The following is an 18059-nucleotide window of genomic DNA, read 5'->3' as shown; positions in this document are numbered from 1 at the left end:
TTTTTCTTCTGTTTTTCCCTTTCTTTTTCGTTCTTTGTTTCGCAGATGGGGATGCTTACCGGACGAATGCCATGATTCTGTAAAGACGCTCCAGGTAGTTCTTCTCCCTTCGATCGTCACAATCTATCTAAAAAAATGGTCGTTTTGTTCCTTCTTCCAGAAGATGGAATTTTAGTTGGAAAGCAAAGACTCTACGACTACTTGGGTGAGAGCTCGTTCTTTCTTGCGATGGATGATAGATGTTCTTATGTAAATGTAGCTGGTGGAGTATATTTTGCACAGTCTGCAACGCGAAGACCCCGCTATCAACAGGATTGGAGGAATTAGAGACAAGGAGGTACGCATCACCTTTTTGAAAGCCTGGTATGATTTTTCTTAGATGGAAGAATGCACCATGAGCTTATCCAACTTACTGTAGTAGTTGCCACTATTGTTGAGAGAGAGGAAGAACTATGGTTAGAATGAGTTAGTTGGAAAAGAAATCTATAAAACAGATGGTTTGATGGCCTCATGTCCGGAAACTTGAACATTCAGAATGACATCCATTGTTTGCCATACGAGATGTTTGACAGAGAGGTGAGTTTGTCTTTGTGATAAAGTCTAAATACGTTTCTTTCGTGTTTCAGGTCTCAAGGAAAGGATTTCCATGAGAGACAAGCTTCCAATGAAGGATCCGCTGTGGGAGCATCAATCAACGAAATGTATCCGTGCTGAGAACCGCTTGAGACGTTTCTTACAAGATCTAGCCCGGAGAGATTACAGTGGTAAAGCTTGGAGGGTATGCATTTGTTCTCAACTGGAAGTAGCACGATGGTAAGCGAGTTTTATTCGTATGATTACTGACGCTTCTTATTTCTTCTCCAGAAGGTCAGATCATTCCGAGAATACAGTGTCACATTCCAACAGCCTTTAAAATGGTCGTCCAAAACTCGCTGGATTCCATCGTTTCCAACATTCGTTTAGTACCTCCTCTCTCGGACGATGAGAAAGATCCATCCATTGCTGAAAGGTGACGCACCTGGTAACCTGATAAATCCTCAGGATTGAAGCGAGCGTCGAGGTGGAAATAGCTGCCATCAGGAAGAACAGAACCACAGGATCTGTGAGTCAATGGATCAATCCCCATCTGTAACAATTGCTTCTTGAGGTGTGTGTTCCAGTGGTTTTTAATCTCGTTGTCAGTTCGTCCAGGAATGTGCGATGCGATCACGGACCACCTGAAAAGTGAGAAACGCAAGAGCTTAGAGGTAAAACTCTACAAACTCTTACCGGTTTCCCAGGATTGAATGCAGCCAGATGATGAGAACCTCTTCTTGGGCTGTGATCCCGCCTCGTTTTATATCCGGCCGGAGATAATTCGTCCATCGCAGCCTGCAACTCTTGCCGCAGCGATTAAGTCCTGCTCGCAGGATCCAAGAGAAACTATGAGACGAAGATGTGAGAAATCGATTCACCTGCTTTCTCCGGTAGCGCTCTCCAATTCTCGTGACCGTGTTTCCGAATGTAAGCGACGAGCTTCTCGTCTTCCTCGGGCTGCCAGGGGCCTTTCGTGAGTCCCTCTTTGTTCCGGCGAGGAGGCCTCCTCATTGCAAAGCAAGGAGAAGTAAAGAGAGCGTCCTATACACGTCGTGATTGTCTATTTATCTGTATACTTTCCAGTGTAAGAAGCCTGCAGTGTGAGCTAGATTGCTAGACTTCTCCCTTTGGTCAAAAGGTTTCTTTTGGATTCATCGCTTTAGAGTTATAGATCGTCGCGGCTTTCAAAAGCTTGTCTTGTCTGTTAGACGCGTTCCAGAAGACCACGTCATCGCTGCCGTATATCAATATGGAAAAACTTAGTCAATGCAGTTGCCGACCATACAGTACCCAAGTACGAAGGACATGGAGAAAGTTTGGAATGTTCGCCACCTTTTTCTTTTGAAAAGAAAGTAGGAGGAAAGAATTACCTGGAGCTGGACGTTTTGATCGATCATGTCATTCATACACAGTTGTCATGATATAAATTTAAATATAATTTTAATTAACTAATAATAACTGTAATTATTATACGTATAATTAATTACTAATGACTATAACTATATATTATTTCTTAAAGGGTTACGAGAGATAAACCCTAAAGGGTCCAAAACCCTAAATCCTGGGGAGAAAATGGCACAGCTACTGGGGAGCGCTCTCGGCCCGGCGCGGCCAATCCCTCGCAAGAATGCGGCGCCGTCCTCCATCGCCAGGGCATCGGTGAGCTCCTCCCCCACAGAAATCGCCGCTCCATCGCGGCAGCAGGGCGCCGGCGAGCACGCGATCGTGTTGAATCGCTACAGCAGCCGCGTGACGCAGCCCAAATCCCAGGGCGCGTCGCAGGCCGTGCTCTATGGCGTGGGGCTGCGCGACGAGGACATGTCCAAGGCGCAGGTCGGGATCTCCTCGGTGTGGTACGAGGGCAATACTTGCAATATGCATTTGCTCAAGCTCTCCGAGGCTGTCAAGGAGGGCGTGCGTGAGGCTGGCATGGTGGGATTTCGTTTCAACACCGTGGGAGTGAGCGATGCCATCTCGATGGGCACCGAGGGGATGTGCTATAGCTTGCAGTCGCGGGATTTGATAGCTGATAGCATCGAGACCGTCATGGGTGGACAGTGGTACGATGCAAATGTCTCCATTCCAGGCTGCGATAAGAATGTAGGTGATCGAGCAAGCTCTTTCGAAAACTTCTCTATGCTCTCCTTTGTCTTTCTTGTTTCTTTTTTGTTTTCTCATTCTTTCTTTGTGCTTTTAGATGCCAGGAACTCTCATTGCAATGGGAAGGCTGAATCGACCAAGTATTATGGTTTACGGAGGAACTATCAAAGTAAGTTTTCTCTTTGTTTTTGGTTTCTTTTGTTCGTGCTTGCTGAAAGTGTTGGTTCAGCCAGGAATCGTGAACGGGCATACGTACGATATAGTGTCAGCTTTCCAGGTATTTCTGGTTCTTTGTTTTTCTCATGGTGGTCGCGTAAACGAAGCCTATGCTGTGTTTTCATTGTCTTCTCGGTTTATTTTTCTTAACGTACAGAGCTACGGAGAATATGTTGGTGGTCACATTTCTGACGAGCAGCGACTGAAAGTTTTGCAACATTCATGTCCAGGTGCTGGAGCTTGTGGTGGAATGTACACGGCAAATACCATGGCCAGCGCCATTGAAGCCTTAGGCATGTCCCTTCCTTACAGGTCTCTCTCTTAGTCTTTTACGTGTTTTCCGATATTATTTATTTGTCTTTTCTTTTGTAAATGCAGTTCTTCCATTCCAGCTGAAGACCCTCTGAAGCTACAAGAATGCCGACTGGTGGGAAAACACTTGCTGGAGCTGCTGAAGATGGACTTGAAACCGAAAGACATAATCACGAAAGAGTCGCTTCACAATGCCATGGTCGTCGTAATGGCGCTGGGAGGATCGACAAATGCCGTGCTACACCTGATCGCAATTGCGAGGTAGTGAAAATCTGATCTTTCTGGTTGTTATTGAGTTTCGCTAGTTACGCAGGTCAGTAAACGTACCACTGACCTTGGACGACTTTCAGAAAGTTAGTGACAAAGTTCCGTTTATCGCTGATCTTAAACCCAGCGGGAAGTATGTAATGGAGGACTTGCATAAGGTCTGTAATTCCCAGTTTTGTGGTGACTCACAATATATTGCGATGTCACAGATCGGTGGAACGCCTGGCGTTTTAAAGTATCTGCTTGAGGAGGGCTACCTCAATGGCGACTGCATCACTGGTAACTTCAAGAAATGGAGTCATCTTGCGCGAAGTAACGTTTTTTTTTTGTTTCTCTCTCTCTCTTTTCTGGTATGTCCAGTGACTGGCAAAACCTTGTCGGAAAATATATCCATCTGCCCGCCCTTGAGCGAGGGACAGGTAACTTAAATTCAGCCTTGTGTTTCCTTGACACAATATTTCACAGGATGTCATACATCCACTGGATCGGCCTATCAAGTCGACTGGCCACATACAGATCTTGTATGGAAACCTTGCTCCCGAGGGCTCCGTTGCAAAAATCACTGGGAAAGAGGGTCTTTACTTTTCAGGTGGAAATGCATTTTGTTGTTTGTTCTTTTTACTAATTACGAGATTTTTGCTTGCCAGGTCCTGCTCGGGTTTTCGAAGGCGAAGAAGCTATGCTTTCAGCGCTATCTGAGAATCCTCAAAGCTTCAAGGTATACTTTTTTCTCTCTGTCCAAAGCAAGATATGATAATCACTGGTGATCGGTGAAATACTCAGGGCGCCGTGATTGTTATCAGGGGAGAAGGTCCCAAAGGTGGTCCGGGAATGCCTGAGATGCTAACTCCTACAAGTGCGATCATGGGTGCTGGCTTGGGGAAGGTGTGTAAAGTTCGTTTTCTATGTTTTGCCATGATAACCTCACTCCCTTTCTTTCCAGGAAGTAGCTCTCCTCACGGATGGGAGATTTTCAGGAGGTTCTCATGGTTTTGTCGTTGGACACATTTGTCCAGAAGCCCAGGTACTCACACAAACGAGCTCATTTCGTCTCTATTTGTTAAATTCATGTTGTGTGATTTCCAGGTTGGGGGTCCAATCGCCTTAGTCCGAGATGGAGATAGAATCACTCTTGACATTGAGAAGCGACTGATTGATCTCGGCGTGGCCGAGGACGAGCTAGCGGCACGAAAGAAAGCGTGGACAGCGCCACCTCTCAAGGCAACTCGTGGAACGCTATACAAGGTAAGAACAAAGCAAATAAAAAGCTGTCAAAGTTTTCACGAATGTGGATTTGATTTCTTTGCAGTACATCAAGAATGTGAAGTCCGCCTCCGAAGGCTGCGTGACCGATGAATAGAAATTTTCTGTGAGACCAAGTTTTGTAGAGAAGTTTTAACGCAGTGGTAAAGTTTTGCTAAAATTGGTAAGACTAAACCTGGAGATGGAAAAAAAACTGGTTTTGTTCAGCAATCCGACCTTAGCTCAGTTGGTAGAGCGGAGGACTGTAGTGATCCAGACATCCTTAGGTCGCTGGTTCGATTCCGGCAGGTCGGAAACTCCTTTTTGTTTTAATCTCGTTTTTTTGGATTTATTTTTTGGAGATTCTCGTTCTTCTTTGGGTCCAGGGCTATCTTTTAAAGTTCTCCTCATTCTTCTCTCCCCATTGCAATGGCGGATGACATTCTCGCTTTTGGCTTGCAGATGATGGAAGCGATCCAAGTCTCGCAGCAGCAGGGATTTGGGGGAGACGATCACGCAGCATCCAGCATGGAATCAAGGATGGAATCGTTAGATTCCGACGTCGCCGCTGTTCTTCGCGTATACTTGGCCGACGTCATCAAGTGGCAGCAGGAGGAGGCCGACCGGCGGCTGGCGGAGCTGGAGCAGCGCAGGGAGAGCCGTCGATTGCGCCAGCTGGACCACGACCGACGGCTCGCGGAGGATCTCCACCGGCACTGGAACGTGTTGGGGGACACGGACTACCGGCGCGCGGACGAGCCGCTGGTGGAGTTTGACGACCTGGACGCACGGTACGGCGGGGAATATGCGCCACCCGTGGGAGAGCATATGCTGCCCGTGCCGGCCGCGGACGTCACCGAGGTGTGTACCATCTGCGCCGAGAACCGGTTTTCCAGCGAGATGGTCACGGTGTCGGGGTGTGACCACCGGTTCTGCGTCCACTGCGTGGAGCGGCACGCCGCGGTGAAAGTGACGCAGGGTGAGGTGAATATCCGGTGCCCCGCGGTGAACTGCGCGGTGAGTTTCAGCGACGAAGAGTGTGGGCGTTTGCTGTCCGAGAAGACCTTGGAAATGCTAGCCAAGCGCGTCAAGGACTTGAGCATCCCGGCGGAGTATAAAGTGTACTGTCCGTACAAGGACTGCTCCGAGATGATGGACAGGCGGGAGCTGGAGGTGTCCGAGTCCACGTCATCTTTCAGCTCGGCATCCGCGCCTGCTCGGGCCTGTGTGACGTGTTCCAGATGCGAGAATAAGATGTGCTTGCGGTGCAACGTGGCATGGCACGTGGACATGTCGTGCGACACGTTTCAGGCGCTTCCTGCCCATCTGCGTGACGTGGAGGGCGCGCTGCTGCACACGCTGGCAAAGAGAAAGCAGTGGGCACAGTGTGAGAGGTGTGGGCGGATTATCGAGCGTGACGGTGGATGCGAACACATTAAATGCAAGTATGTGAATTTTTCTTTTTCTCTTTAAATTTGGAGCCTTTTTAAAAAAACTTTCTTGCAGATGCGACTATGAGTTTTGCTACATGTGCGGAAAGAAATGGATTCGTGCAAACCATTCTTGCGTAAGAGCTTTCAATTAAGTGCAGTTCAGATTTCCTTTAATCCATCATTAAATCCAATCTCAGTATTACAATGATGGATTAAAGGAAATTTAAAAAAGTGTCTTAGTGTAGTATATTACTAAAGTAATGTGGAATGGTTTTAGGTAGATTAACCAGTATGAATACGTTATAATAACATATTAAAAGAAATTTAAAGTGCAATTAATTGATTCCTGTAAAAGTAATTTTTATCTCATAGCTCATCTGGTTAAGTAAGAGAAAGGTGCTGGGTTCAAATCTTTATAATAAGAATATTCGATTAGCGAGTAAAGTAAAAGGGAAAAGTTTTGATCACTTTAATCAGTACGAATATTCGATCGCTTTAGCTAGTCGATGCCAACACTTTCGCGAAGCGCGTCGAATTTCGGGGCCGGCGTCCCGGAATAAGATCATCGCAGCTAGGTCTGGAGGGATCTCCAGCATTTCTTCTCTTTTGTTGCAGAGATTTTGAGGTGAATCCTATGGCTTCTTGGAGGCGATCGCTCAGCGCTGGCCTGGTATGGTGTGGATCTCGCGAAATATCGGGGTTTGCTTAGCTGGATTTCGTGTTCTTGAAGGGAAATGCAGGCTCTGGAATGGCCGTGAGTGGCGAGTGCAAGAACAAATTCCTGGAGCTCCAGAGGAAGAAGGCGTACCGCTACCTCATCTTCAAGATCGACGACGCCACCAACGAGGTCGTGGTGGAGAAGACGGGCGCTCCTGCCGAGAGCTACGATGATTTCGCAGCGTGCTTGCCAGAGAGCGATTGCCGGTACGCGGTCTTCGATTTCGATTTCGTGACGGAGGATTTGTGCCAAAAGAGCAAGATTTTTTTCATTGCATGGTATGTCTCCATTCCTTTCCTCTTTGATAGCGTGCTCGATAGAGTGATATCTCTCTCAGATAGTCTTTGCTCGCAGTTCTTTTCAATCTCTTCCTCGCTAGCATTTTCTCAAACTTTTCTCAAGCTCTCAGCTAGAACTTGGAGGATAGATTCTAGAGCTTTATAGATGGATCTTAGCTTCATTGTTCGTTTGGGTCAGGCAGTCTTTCTCGCAATTCTCTCACGCTAGAAGTTCTCTCTAGCTATAGCTAAAACTTGAAGGATCGATTCTAGAGCTTCTAGATGGATCTTAGCTCCATTGCTCGTTTCGATCTGGGTCAGACAGTTCCTCGCAGTTCTTTCAATCTCTTCCTCGCTCGCTAGCATTTTCTCAAACTTTTCTCAAGCTCTCTCTTAGAATCTTTATATGCGATCTTTCTTTTTCTCAGGTCCCCAGATCTTTCCAGGGTGAAGAACAAGATGATCTACGCGAGCTCCAAGGACAGGATCCGGCGAGAACTCGATGGAATCCACTATGAAGTTCAAGCAACCGATCCAACCGAAATGGACATAGAAGTCATTAGAGATAGAGCCAATTAATTAAACACAAATCCAATCTATCCACTCAACCTAATGTGGTGCTGCCACGTATCGCCACGTGTAGGCTCACTTTCGCGCCTCTGGTTTTTTAGGGCTCCAATCGAGCTTCTTAGGGCAACTGACAATGGCGATGATCAATGCTAGTGCTGCTGCGAGCGCATTCGGGATTGGATCGAGTGGATCGGGGATTGGATCGAGTGGATCGCGGCTAGGATCCAAGAGGGTTTTCTGTGGGCGCTGCTGCTCGCGACTTGTGGCGCCATCGCTTTGGACGCGTGCCGGAACGAGTTGCGTCAGGGCGAATAGCAAGGTACGTCGATCGATCGATCGATTGATCGAGCTTGGAGAATTCTCATTTCTTCTATTTCTTTGTTCTTTGGGTAGAATCAAAGCGAGAGCACTGCTTTGGACGACGCGGACGCGCTGGCTTCTCGAGACAGTATGGAAGATGGAGGTGGAATCGACGTCCGAGGCAGTGTAGCGGAGGGAAAGAATCATGAATCGGTGGAGACGGAGGGGGAAGAGAAGAGTCCAGTGTGGATTTCTCGCGGGAGTTTGGAATTCACTGGGGGAAGTGATGCGAGCGAAGTGCTCGAAACTTTCACTGGCACCGACCATAAAAACAACGAGGAAGAGTCTGGAAAGGTTGGGTCCGAGGCATTCGATTCCAGGCAGGAGAAAGATCTGGACGATATCGAGCAGCAGTATCTCTTGAATGACAAGCTCGCGGCGAGCGGGAGTGGAGTCCAGGCCGCAGCAGAGTCGATTACAGGGAACTCGGAGGCAGTCGGGGAGAATCTGAAGAACTTGCTCCAGGAAACTCTTCCAGACGGAGGTAAAAATCCAGTTTTTAGCACTCCAGAGACCCCGGATTCTTCCCCCGGCGGAGAGAATGCCAGTGCTTTTCTTCCCGGTTCCTCCGGACGAGACTGGAGAGTCTGGGCCACGGCGATTCCAGACGAGCAGGAGAAACCCAAGAAAACTTTGGGGAATAGCGAATCAAAATGCGACGAGGGATCGAAAACAAAAGATCCAGGTAAGCGTTTTTCTTGACCAAAGATCGAATTTGTGCCTTCGGTTGTTCCAGCCAAGATTGCTGATCGATTGGGATACTTGGAAGAGATCGTGATGAAAAAGGATAACAGCAAATCCCCCGAGGATTACAATCGCCGCGCAACTATCTTTGAGAAGAGCGATCAGGCATTCAAAGCAGAGAAATCTAACAAAGAATCAACGGCATCGTAGTTATACTTTTCCTTCTTGTATGTAAATAAAAAGAAAGAAAATCAGGGTTTTTTTTCTCTCTAATGGAGGGCTCGAGCGAGACGCCGGACGTGAAGCCAGAGAAAAAGCCTGGCGATCACATGAATCTCAAAGTGAAGAGCCAGGTAAAAGAAGCCATTGATTTCACTGGCAGGGGTTGGATCTCTTGGTTTCTCTTGCTTGTTTGATGATCTTGTAGGATGGAAACGAGATTTGCTTCTCGATCAGGCGTAACACGCGGTTGGCGAAGCTTATGAAGGCCTATTGCGAGCGAATGTCGGTGGCACCGGACTCGATAGCGTTTCTTCTAGATGGCAAAAGGCTCCGTGAGGATCAAACACCAGAGGAGGTAGCGTTTCTTCTTTTCCTTTTCTTTTTTTTTTCTTGATTGTTCTTTGTAGTTGGAAATGGAAGATGGCGATGAAATAGATGCCATGCTTCACCAGACTGGAGGAATGCCGTTGTTATAGTTTCTGCACCTATTACAGAATCTCTTGAAATATGATTGCCTCGTGACTCAATCCCTCTTTTTGATAGTCAAGAAGACGGGCCTTTTTTAGGTGGATTGAAGAGGCTCCGCAGGAGGGCCGTGAGGATTTCCAGCACTGCATTTTTGCTCGGGTTCCTTCTTGACAAACGCCTCGGCCGTTCGGTTTACTTCTTTTAAGTTCTGAATCATGAAGAACTTGTGGTCTTACCTCACTCGCTCCTTGTGGTTGCTGGCAAGAAGTTCATGTCGAAGTGCCATCTTTTCGTTTTCATCCCAATCAGATCAACATATACATTTCGACAGTGCGTGACAAGCCTCATCTCGCACAGCAACATTGAAAGTCCGAATTCCTATGGTAATGGTGTCCATGGACGTGCCTCGCGATATGTTCTCAGACATATTACGGAAGCGAAGCAGAGAGAGGCAGAAGCGAATCGAAAAAGCACAGTTACATTGAAAGTGTTCAAGATGTTTATTCGTTCTTCATGGTGGCACCAACATATATGTAGAGAACTTGTCAGTGTTGAACAGCCACGCGTACAAAGAAGTTTGTTAGTTGTATACTATAAGTTCTATCATGGACGCTACCAAGGCCATGAAGCACCATCGTCGCACTTTAGAAGTTGCGAATGAGCTCTTCAAGGGGGAGGAAACGAGGAAGACGCTACGGTGCTGGATAACACACACGGACAAGATGAGGACATGCGGAAACATCAGAATCGCCTCTTCAGCTCGTCATGAGCTTTGCAGACGTTCACGAGAGTCTCGAGGTGATCGACCTGAAGGGGTTACCCAGATCAGACTGCTGCTCGGCTTGTGGCACAGGCACGAGCAAAGCGCGACTTTTGCCACTCCTCGGACCACGAAAAGTGCATCACGCTTGGGGACGCGGGGAAGGTCGATGTTTGGATCTGCGACTCGTGTTCCGTCGGAGAGGAGCACTGCGAAGAGGAAGATCCCAAGAATTCCCGCAGGAAGATGGATAATCCAGTCCCGCGACACATAATATACATCCGCTCCCATATGCGTAAGCTTGATCGGTGCCACTCCTTGCAACCGGCGGGTAACTTCTTCGAAAATCTTCCCGGAACCGCACAACCTTCTCCGGCTTGACATCTATCGCATGGTCTAGGAACTCTACTCTGGGCTCCAGGAACTTCATTGCGAGAATCGTCGCCTCTTCAGCATTCCAACCTCTGCGAGAGAAGTTGGTGTCGATAGCGATTAGCATTCACCCAGCGGGCCACTTCCTCCGATCTGAGCTTCATAGTCGCCAGCTCTGTCCGTTCGGCAATAAGGCCAAGAGCAAACGCCTTCAGATAGCCTGGCTTTTCTCTCAGCTTCGCAGCCTGTGTTTTCAGAGCTGAGCTTGTGCCCAAAATCAAACACAACGTAAACCTTCCGCTCAAGCGCTCCCAAAACCTTGAAAACGCTTTTCAGCTCCCACGTATGATCATCGGAGTCCAAGATGAATTCGATGACATCCAGCGTTACCTTGCGGCCCATGTAGTGAAACATCTTGTGCTCGGTGGAGGTATAGGAGCCCACTTCTGGGATTGCAAGCTTCCTGGATTCAGCACCTTTGTAATCGTTGTTATTAAGTTTAGGAATTTAAGGCTTTTACTAATCATCTGATGGCAACTGGGAGAATTCAGCCTCCCGAGAATTCACGCTTGTTGCTCTTGTTGAAGAGGCTCTGCTGGTGGGGCGTGAGAATTCGCAGCACTGGACTTGTGCTTCTCGAGTTCCTTCTTGACAAACGCCTTTCTGAGCCTCGCCCTTTGTTTCTCTGCAATGCTCTGCCTTCGTTGCTTGAGCTCCGCAGCTTTCTCCCGCGCTTCCACCGTTTCTCGATTCACTTCCCTGTAGCGAAAGGCAAACAAAAAAGAGATTTTTTTTTAGTTCTGGATCACGAAGAACTTGTGCTCTTACCTCACTAGTTCCTTGTGGTTGGGACCGTAAGTTGGCTTCCCCGGCAAGAAGTTCATGTCGGACAGGCTCTCGGGCTCGTCGTCGTCGGCTGAAGTCTCGCCCCTCCTGTTACGTTCCATCTCTTCCTTCTCGTCTTCCAGGAATCCCTTGCGGAGGAAGTCCACACTGTACTTCTCCTTTTCTTCCTCGTCGGGGAGCTCTCCCCTTACCAGCTTGTCATACAATTGAGCTTTCTTCTCGAGCGCTTCATAGCTCGCGGTGCCATCTCTCTCCTGTTTGAAGATGAGCTTGTCCCTGGAAATAAAAAACTATACGAGTGTTATGAAAGTATCGAGTATGAAATGAGAAAGAAGAAGTCACAAGAACTGGAGAACAAACTCAGACATGAAAGGACATCCATGGAGAAATCGAGGAGACAAGATTGAAAAGGAAGAATTTAAACGCTAGGAGCTAAGAGCTACGCATTAAAGAAGTTTTTGGAAACTTTAATCGTGAACTAGGAACTACAAACAGGGAAGAAAAAAAAATGTACCTCGTCTCGCGATCATCCACGCCAGGATTCTTCTTGCTGAAGAGATCACTCTTCTTCCGGGAGCGAACAAGCACGGTAGAATCGCCCTGCTTGACTGCTTCCTGGGTTTGATAGAGCTGCGCCCGGAGCTCCACAATGGAGCCCGCCCCCACGCCCTCGATCACCTTCTGCTTCTTGGGCATCACCGACGACTCGGTGAGCCATCCCAGCGATTCCACACGCCGCTCCCTCCGCGCCTCCATGGTCGTTCGCGCCTAGCTAAACCCTAATCTCCGGAAGAACCCTAAAATTTTGATAATCTATATAGGTAGCGTGGAAACATGGCGAGGCGCAAGCAGAGCGCGCCTCTCAAGGCATCCAAATCTCCCATCGATGAGCCCCCGACGAAGCGCCGGAAGAAATCCGTGGAATCGGTGAGCAAGAAATGGCAGGATGTAGTGTCAGTGTCGATCGACAGAGAGAAGGACGCAGAGATTGGGGAAATTGCCCTGGAGGATATTTCCGTCTCCCCGCTGGAATCCTCGAGCGACGGCAATCCAGGGGTGAGGCTCCGGTTCTCAAGCAGCGCCTCAAGATTCGGTCAGCTGGGAGTAGTGGACGATTTGTCGCTGGAGGTTTTCCAGGAGGAAAGTGTGATCTCTGGGAAGCTGGATTGTGCGCAAGAGATCTACTCGAGCTTGGTGTTGCTTGTGAAGAAGAGGTTCGCAGGCTTAAGGTACGAAGCTGAGAGAGTCCGAGTTTTTATCACCAGTGGATTATTTCTGGCATGTGAAGAGGAATCAAGCCATATGCTGCGAAGATCTCTTCAGAGTTTGATCGTTTGGTTGAGGCCGGAGCTCTCTATCGGTTTCTTCTACGGCCCCGAGACAAGAAGTAAGAGCCAGAATGAGGTGTTTGATCCTTCGAGCTTATACCGAGGAGTTCAGAGACAAAGGTGTGATTCTTCGTCGAAATTCTTTTGTTGCTGATACTTATCATTGCAGAGATGAGCCATGCTGGAGCGTCGCTCTTGAGGGGCTATTGCCGGAACTTAGAACTTACCAACAACAAGCAGTGTTTTGGATGGTTCAGCGAGAAACAGCCGACCCGGCTGTGGAAGAAGTCATGCGAAAGAGGCACCCGCTTTGGGTATTAGTGGAGTCTTTGGATAAAGAGAAGTCTTTCTACTACAACGTTTTCAAGTACGCCATCTCTCTTTTGCATTGTTGGTCAGTGAATTTGTTTTCTCATTGTCTTGCAGTGGGATGGTTTCTCGCGAGCCTCGAGATTGTTGTAGCTACGTTCGTGGGGGCATACTAGCTGGTACATTGGATTCTTTTGTCGAAATATTCTTACAATTTTAATTTGTACCTGTAGATGAAATGGGGCTTGGAAAAACTGTTGAGGTGCTGGCTTGCATTCTAGCAAACAGACACGAAGGACCTGCAATGTGGGAGTCTGCGGTTGAGAAACTGCAGCAAAGGCTGGATGAACGTAAGAACGAGAGAGTTGAATGCATCTGCGGCGATGATGACGCTGGCGGCATGATGGTTCAGTGCGATCATTGCCATGTCTGGCAGCATACATCTTGCGTTGGCTATTCGCCTCCAAAAAAGAAGAAAGCCAGGAAGAGCAAGGGAGCAGACGAAGATGACGACGCTTTTGCTTGCGATGGATGCTTTGAGGTGATTGCAAGCACGGAGGTTGAAGGCGTGTGTGGGGCTACTCTCATAGTTTGTCCCACGGCGATACTGAAGCAGTGGCAGGAAGAAATCGTCAGGTACTTTGCAATATTTTCTCTTCCTTGAAAATACTGATTGCGTCTTTTTCTAGGCACACAAAACTGGATGCAGTGAAAGTTCTAGTTTACGAAGGCGTGAAACGGGGTTGCATCACATTGGGAGAAAAAAATTCTGGTCTGAGAAAGGTGGGAGCACACGATTTGGCAGCAGCAGATGTGGTAATTACTACCTATGATGTTCTTCGAGCGGATTTAAGTCACGATATTGAAGAAGAGAACCAACAAACTTTACGGTTTGAGAAGAAGTATGAGCTTTCTCTTGTTTTCTTTATGTTGATTGGTCAACTTTTTGTATTCTCAGGTACCACGTGATTGCCACCCCTCTCACAAGATTGAAGTGGTGGAGAATTTGCTTGGACGAAGCACAGATGGTGGAGTCTAGTACTGCTAAAGCAACTGAAATGGCTATGAGGCTGCATGCGGAGAACAAGTGGTGTGTTAGCGGAACGCCCATTCAACGGGGGCTGGATGATTTGTATGGCTTGCTTAGATTTCTACAAGCGGAGCCGTTTGACAATCATACTTGGTGGCAGCAAGCCATAAAACATCCTTACGAGGTACTGTGTGTTTTTTTCTTTTTATTGTAAGTAACACTCGTTGCTCTCCAGAAAGGAAAAATGGGAGCAGTTAACTTTGCTCATTCCTTTTTCCGTGAGATTATGTGGCGGTCTATGAAGATCGATGTCATAGACCAGCTAGATATTCCTCCTCAAGAAGAGCGAATTACCTGGCTCAAGTTTTCGGGTGTCGAGAACCACTTTTATAGGCAACAACACGAGCAATGCGTGAAGAGAGCCAGAGAAGTTATTGAGAAGTACTCATTAGGTGATGGTCGACCTCTAAATCATATGGATGCCTCAAAGTTAATGAACCCCTTGTTGAGGCTGCGACAAGCTTGTTGCCATCCTCAAGTGGGGAGTTCGGGAGTACGCTCGTTGCAGGCATCACCACTGCCGATGGATGAAGTCTTGGAGGTAAGGAACCTTGGTGTTAGAGTTCTTATAGCTATTTACTTGTTTTCTTCTTCAGGTCCTAATTGAGAAAGCTAAAACTGAAGGAGAAGAAGCTCAACGAGGTCTTGTTGCTTCGTTGAACGGACTGGCAGCTCTGGCGATTATCGAGGAAAACATCCCCATGGCTGTCTCCATTTACCGAGAAGCACTAGCATCCACGGAGGAAAATGCGACTAATTTTGAAGTTGATCCGCTTCAGAAAGTGCATATTTTACACAATTTGGAAGAGTCACTCAGAAACTGCAAGGATGACGCATTGAGCAAAATTCCAAGAACTCTGAGGGATGATATGCTGATCAGTCAATGCGACGAATTACGAAAGAAGTACGTCAGTGGCCAGTATGCAAATCTTGCTGCGGCTCAGCAAGACTTTCACGCTGCACACAAAGAGGTATTATTGATTTCTTTTCAATGTTTTTTTTCATGTTGCCCTTCTTTATCCTGCAGATTGCTTCTGCTCAGTCTGATGATAAATCTTCAAGATGGAGCCGCTGGTGGCTAGATGCTTTTGCATGGGTTCAATCATCGAGCAAACGAAGTGACCACCTATTGGAGCGAATAAAGCACGGGCTGGAAGATGTAAATCGTGCTGGTGGTCGGAATGCTTCTAGTCTTATTCTAAGGTATGTTTCCTTATCTTTCTCGGAAGGTAATCTAGTGAGCATGTAGATACCACGACCTTAACGGCCTCAAGTTCTTACTAAGCCAGGAGCTGGATGCTCTCCATGAGACTCGTGACCACGTACTGAGTCGCTTACTTGAAGTGGATGGCGGGATGCAGAATCCGAATCCCGATTATGTGCAGCGCGCTGGACAATGTTCCCAGTGCCAGCCTAGACACACTGGGATAACTTGTGTTCATTGTGCGATTGATCTCATGTTTCAGGTACAATCTAGTTCTTTCTTGTGTGGTTTCTGACATTGTCAGTGTGGATACAGAAATATGCAAATAGGCTATTTTACTTGACGTCCCGAGCAGCTGAATTAGATGGCATTGTCACTGCAGAAGACGCCTTTGTTTCTCAAGTACGTTCACTGGTTAAGGGAAACACGGAAACTGAGACGAACACAGGCAGGAGAAAAGGAGCAGCAGTAGCTGCGGTAAGGCAACTTGTTTTTGTTTTTCTAACTTTTTTCTTTTGTTTTTCTTTGCTTCGAGCTTAAATATTTCTTTTCACAGGTTACGCATAGATGTTCTGAAACGGAAATGGTTTTAAAGATTTTACTTGCATACATGAAGGCGGAAACGAACTTTGAGGATGAGATAGAAGCCGCAAAGAAGCATCTCGAGTATCTTGAAGTAAACACTCCTGTGCTTATTTGTAAGTCTGTTTGACAAACCATGTCAATTCAGGCATTGCGTAGCGAATATGCAGCGGCGAGACGCTTGACAACAGCACAACAATTAGTTCTAACTGCATTGGACGAGCTGAGCATGTCGACAACAAGGCTATGTTTGCAAGGTGCCAAGGCTGCAGACGGCAATCCTTTTGGTGATGAAGGCTACGAGATAGCAATTAGAAACGCGGAGCTTACCAACGAAAAATTTGTTGCTGTTGAGAATCTATCTCGTGTGAAGAGGCAGCTCAGATACTTGAAGGTATTAGGCTTAAGTTTTCTTTTATTCGCAGCTTCCTCTCATTTCCGGATTGCAGGGTCTAAGGAATAAGAAGGACGAGGGGCATAACAGTTTGGAAGGAGAAATTTGCCCAGTTTGCCACGATGCCTTAGAATCTGGAGCAATGGTCCTTCCGTGCGGCCATTTGCTTTGTGGCAAGTGTAAGTTTTCGGTGTCTTACTTTGTTGGTTTCCTGAGCAAATCTTCATTTTATTTCGCAGGTTTGAATCTTATTGTGAACCGCCAGAAAGCACCAGCGAACGGTGCTGATTTCAAGCGCATTGCATGCCCAACGTGCAGACAACAGACTTATGTCTCTAATATTGCTTATGCCAATGCTGAAGGGGCTTCTTCAAAAATTGCGGAAAACCTCCAGGAAGAAGAAGAGGACGAAGAAAAATCTATAACCGTGGCAGGGTCGTACGGAACAAAGGTAATCTGGCTTTGTCGTCTGCTGTTTATTTTAATTCTTTTGCAACTTTGAAGATTGAAGCTGTCGTCAGGAGAATTCTTAGTCTGAAAGAAGACGATCCGTTTGTGAAAATTCTTGTGTTCTCGACGTGGCAAGAAGTGCTGGACTTGTTAGAACACGCACTGAAGAGCAACAAGCTCAGCTGGGTTCGATTAAAGCAGCGCAGGTAACATCGATAATCTGTTTTACTTTTACTCATTTGCTCGTTTTGTGTTTTTCACAGACAAATGGGTTCTTCCATCTTGGAATTTAAGAAGGAGAACATTCAAGTCATGTTACTGCCCATACAACATGGTGCCAATGGCCTGAACTTAATAGAGGCCCAACACGTTATTTTGGTGGAGCCTTTGCTCAATCCGGCAGTAGAAGCTCAGGCTATCAATCGAGTCCACCGGATTGGCCAACGTCTAAAGACACTTGTACATAGATTCATTGTAAGTTACGTACGTTTCTTCTGTTTTCCAATTACTGACGACATTTCCAGATACGTAACACTGTGGAGGAGAACATCTACAAAATGAGCCAGCAGAAGACGAACCTCCTTCCAATGAAACAAAAAGAGCAGCCTCTTTCAGCGAATGACATGAACAGCTTACTAGCTTGGGACGAACCGAAAGAGAACACAGCTACTTCAAACACCCCCAGTGGTTCTACTCGTGATACTTTCCGAGATTTAACTCCGGCTCAAGCTGCTGCTGCTGCTGCTGAATCGCGGCTCTTGCGACTACAGGCCAACGCTTGCCTATAGATTCTTTGTAAGTACTTTCTCTTGCATGTCCGGATTCTGAACCTTTGTATTTTCTAGCAGAGAAGGAACATTCTTTAATCGAAAGATGAGCTTTCTCATAAAGGTAAGTTTTTCGGGGTTTAGCTAGCTAGCAACAGAGATGGGTGCCAAGTTTCAGCCCCTTCCTCGCTTCTACTGGACGAAGGAACAGATTGCTGCGATCAGAGACCTGTGCCGTGACGACGATCTCTACGTGAAGACGAAGTATGGTAGGAAGCTGAGGCCGCCGCCTCGTCCGCGACTAAGTCGAGAGCAGGAACGCTTTGTTCGCGCAGACCCTCAAGCAGGCTTGGATAGAATCAGTGGGCAGTGGGTAGCACTCCAACACCAGCTCGGGAAGAAGCCTTACATAGCCGAGGAGCAGGAAGGCAACTACGTGGGTCCGATTCTGGGTCACAAGCAATACAGGCGCGAGCTCCATCTTCACAGGGGACAGAAGCAGTGGAATGTC

At 47.3% G+C, this 18059-nt stretch overlaps 8 protein-coding genes, 1 long non-coding RNA gene and 1 other non-coding gene across 10 annotated transcripts; 8 read left to right on the top strand and 2 right to left on the bottom strand.

Moving 5' to 3' along the window:
- The first annotated feature begins 19 nt into the window (after positions 1-19).
- Positions 20-495, top strand: LOC112341914. The gene is made up of 3 exons (XR_002990745.1): positions 20-94; positions 161-205; positions 260-495. It is a non-coding gene; the product is annotated as an uncharacterized LOC112341914 (long non-coding RNA).
- A 315-nt stretch (positions 496-810) lies between these two features.
- LOC9643226 (transcription factor MYB106) lies at positions 811-1595 on the bottom strand. The gene is made up of 3 exons (XM_024662853.1): positions 1455-1595; positions 1270-1399; positions 811-1217 (listed from the first exon to the last, which is right to left on the bottom strand). The coding sequence occupies exons 1-3, from the start codon at positions 1585-1587 to the stop codon at positions 893-895; spliced, it is 588 nt and encodes a 195-aa protein (XP_024518621.1). The 5' UTR covers positions 1588-1595; the 3' UTR covers positions 811-892.
- A 524-nt stretch (positions 1596-2119) lies between these two features.
- Positions 2120-4944, top strand: LOC9643225 (dihydroxy-acid dehydratase, chloroplastic). Its single transcript, XM_002962969.2, has 14 exons — positions 2120-2676; positions 2774-2845; positions 2906-2953; positions 3050-3204; positions 3271-3465; positions 3518-3629; positions 3681-3750; positions 3832-3890; positions 3937-4060; positions 4119-4189; positions 4255-4356; positions 4415-4495; positions 4558-4716; positions 4781-4944. The coding sequence occupies exons 1-14, from the start codon at positions 2149-2151 to the stop codon at positions 4829-4831; spliced, it is 1827 nt and encodes a 608-aa protein (XP_002963015.1). The 5' UTR covers positions 2120-2148; the 3' UTR covers positions 4832-4944.
- Position 4945: 1 nt separating this feature from the next.
- TRNAY-GUA lies at positions 4946-5028 on the top strand. The gene is given in 2 exon segments: positions 4946-4982; positions 4993-5028. It is a non-coding gene; the product is annotated as a tRNA-Tyr (tRNA).
- A 114-nt stretch (positions 5029-5142) lies between these two features.
- Positions 5143-6298, top strand: LOC9643224 (E3 ubiquitin-protein ligase ARIH2). Its single transcript, XM_002962968.2, has 2 exons — positions 5143-6158; positions 6220-6298. The coding sequence occupies exons 1-2, from the start codon at positions 5143-5145 to the stop codon at positions 6296-6298; spliced, it is 1095 nt and encodes a 364-aa protein (XP_002963014.2).
- Positions 6299-6646: 348 nt separating this feature from the next.
- On the top strand, positions 6647-7750 carry LOC9643223 (actin-depolymerizing factor). The gene is made up of 3 exons (XM_002962967.2): positions 6647-6816; positions 6877-7142; positions 7571-7750. Exons 1-3 carry the CDS (start codon positions 6781-6783, stop codon positions 7719-7721), a joined length of 453 nt encoding a protein of 150 aa, XP_002963013.2. The 5' UTR covers positions 6647-6780; the 3' UTR covers positions 7722-7750.
- Positions 7751-7835: 85 nt separating this feature from the next.
- On the top strand, positions 7836-9021 carry LOC112341879. Its single transcript, XM_024662820.1, has 3 exons — positions 7836-8031; positions 8106-8757; positions 8809-9021. The coding sequence occupies exons 1-3, from the start codon at positions 7846-7848 to the stop codon at positions 8964-8966; spliced, it is 996 nt and encodes a 331-aa protein (XP_024518588.1). The 5' UTR covers positions 7836-7845; the 3' UTR covers positions 8967-9021.
- On the top strand, positions 9019-9500 carry LOC9661344 (small ubiquitin-related modifier 1). Its single transcript, XM_002962966.2, has 3 exons — positions 9019-9109; positions 9184-9333; positions 9386-9500. Exons 1-3 carry the CDS (start codon positions 9029-9031, stop codon positions 9452-9454), a joined length of 300 nt encoding a protein of 99 aa, XP_002963012.1. The 5' UTR covers positions 9019-9028; the 3' UTR covers positions 9455-9500.
- Positions 9501-11042: 1542 nt separating this feature from the next.
- On the bottom strand, positions 11043-12202 carry LOC9643222 (uncharacterized protein At4g18257). Its single transcript, XM_002962573.2, has 3 exons — positions 11939-12202; positions 11407-11700; positions 11043-11337 (listed from the first exon to the last, which is right to left on the bottom strand). Exons 1-3 carry the CDS (start codon positions 12178-12180, stop codon positions 11142-11144), a joined length of 732 nt encoding a protein of 243 aa, XP_002962619.1. The 5' UTR covers positions 12181-12202; the 3' UTR covers positions 11043-11141.
- A 56-nt stretch (positions 12203-12258) lies between these two features.
- LOC9661343 (E3 ubiquitin-protein ligase SHPRH) lies at positions 12259-17667 on the top strand. The gene is made up of 19 exons (XM_024689875.1): positions 12259-12872; positions 12922-13119; positions 13179-13240; positions 13295-13697; positions 13751-13963; positions 14020-14275; positions 14327-14692; positions 14748-15122; positions 15179-15354; positions 15401-15617; positions 15671-15832; positions 15912-16031; positions 16086-16331; positions 16387-16510; positions 16571-16782; positions 16836-16987; positions 17045-17255; positions 17306-17576; positions 17630-17667. The coding sequence occupies exons 1-18, from the start codon at positions 12259-12261 to the stop codon at positions 17567-17569; spliced, it is 4371 nt and encodes a 1456-aa protein (XP_024545643.1). The 3' UTR covers positions 17570-17576; positions 17630-17667.
- Positions 17668-18059: the final 392 nt, after the last annotated feature.

Source organism: Selaginella moellendorffii, unplaced genomic scaffold (assembly GCF_000143415.4).
Source record: "Selaginella moellendorffii unplaced genomic scaffold, v1.0 SELMOscaffold_2, whole genome shotgun sequence".
NCBI classification, from domain to species: Eukaryota; Viridiplantae; Streptophyta; class Lycopodiopsida; order Selaginellales; family Selaginellaceae; genus Selaginella; species Selaginella moellendorffii.
This window is presented reverse-complemented; position numbering and strand designations above follow the sequence as displayed.

Excerpts from the sequence above, each read along its gene's own strand:
- LOC9643225 (XM_002962969.2), top strand. The coding sequence starts at position 2,149 with ATGGCACAGCTACTGGGGAGCGCTCTCGGCCCGGCGCGGCCAATCCCT. Across the intron at positions 2,677-2,773 it reads TTCCAGGCTGCGATAAGAAT|ATGCCAGGAACTCTCATTGC; the intron begins GTAGGTGATCGA and ends TTGTGCTTTTAG. Across the intron at positions 4,061-4,118 it reads AGAGGGTCTTTACTTTTCAG|GTCCTGCTCGGGTTTTCGAA; the intron begins GTGGAAATGCAT and ends TTTGCTTGCCAG.
- LOC9661344 (XM_002962966.2), top strand. The coding sequence starts at position 9,029 with ATGGAGGGCTCGAGCGAGACGCCGGACGTGAAGCCAGAGAAAAAGCCT. Across the intron at positions 9,110-9,183 it reads ATCTCAAAGTGAAGAGCCAG|GATGGAAACGAGATTTGCTT; the intron begins GTAAAAGAAGCC and ends ATGATCTTGTAG. Across the intron at positions 9,334-9,385 it reads AGGATCAAACACCAGAGGAG|TTGGAAATGGAAGATGGCGA; the intron begins GTAGCGTTTCTT and ends TGTTCTTTGTAG.
- LOC9643222 (XM_002962573.2), bottom strand. The coding sequence starts at position 12,180 with ATGGAGGCGCGGAGGGAGCGGCGTGTGGAATCGCTGGGATGGCTCACC. Across the intron at positions 11,701-11,938 it reads GTGGATGATCGCGAGACGAG|GGACAAGCTCATCTTCAAAC; the intron begins GTACATTTTTTT and ends TTTTATTTCCAG. Across the intron at positions 11,338-11,406 it reads AACCACAAGGAACTAGTGAG|GGAAGTGAATCGAGAAACGG; the intron begins GTAAGAGCACAA and ends CTTTCGCTACAG.
- LOC9643223 (XM_002962967.2), top strand. The coding sequence starts at position 6,781 with ATGGCTTCTTGGAGGCGATCGCTCAGCGCTGGCCTG. Across the intron at positions 6,817-6,876 it reads GATCGCTCAGCGCTGGCCTG|GGAAATGCAGGCTCTGGAAT; the intron begins GTATGGTGTGGA and ends GTGTTCTTGAAG. Across the intron at positions 7,143-7,570 it reads AAGATTTTTTTCATTGCATG|GTCCCCAGATCTTTCCAGGG; the intron begins GTATGTCTCCAT and ends TCTTTTTCTCAG.
- LOC9643224 (XM_002962968.2), top strand. The coding sequence starts at position 5,143 with ATGGCGGATGACATTCTCGCTTTTGGCTTGCAGATGATGGAAGCGATC. Across the intron at positions 6,159-6,219 it reads TGCGAACACATTAAATGCAA|ATGCGACTATGAGTTTTGCT; the intron begins GTATGTGAATTT and ends ACTTTCTTGCAG.
- LOC9661343 (XM_024689875.1), top strand. The coding sequence starts at position 12,259 with ATGGCGAGGCGCAAGCAGAGCGCGCCTCTCAAGGCATCCAAATCTCCC. Across the intron at positions 16,332-16,386 it reads GGCAGCTCAGATACTTGAAG|GGTCTAAGGAATAAGAAGGA; the intron begins GTATTAGGCTTA and ends TCCGGATTGCAG. Across the intron at positions 16,511-16,570 it reads CCATTTGCTTTGTGGCAAGT|GTTTGAATCTTATTGTGAAC; the intron begins GTAAGTTTTCGG and ends TTTATTTCGCAG.
- LOC9643226 (XM_024662853.1), bottom strand. The coding sequence starts at position 1,587 with ATGAGGAGGCCTCCTCGCCGGAACAAAGAGGGACTCACGAAAGGCCCC. Across the intron at positions 1,400-1,454 it reads AGCGCTACCGGAGAAAGCAG|GACTTAATCGCTGCGGCAAG; the intron begins GTGAATCGATTT and ends TCCTGCGAGCAG. Across the intron at positions 1,218-1,269 it reads CATTCAATCCTGGGAAACCG|GTGGTCCGTGATCGCATCGC; the intron begins GTAAGAGTTTGT and ends CTCACTTTTCAG.
- LOC112341879 (XM_024662820.1), top strand. The coding sequence starts at position 7,846 with ATGGCGATGATCAATGCTAGTGCTGCTGCGAGCGCATTCGGGATTGGA. Across the intron at positions 8,032-8,105 it reads GCGTCAGGGCGAATAGCAAG|AATCAAAGCGAGAGCACTGC; the intron begins GTACGTCGATCG and ends TTCTTTGGGTAG. Across the intron at positions 8,758-8,808 it reads ATCGAAAACAAAAGATCCAG|CCAAGATTGCTGATCGATTG; the intron begins GTAAGCGTTTTT and ends CGGTTGTTCCAG.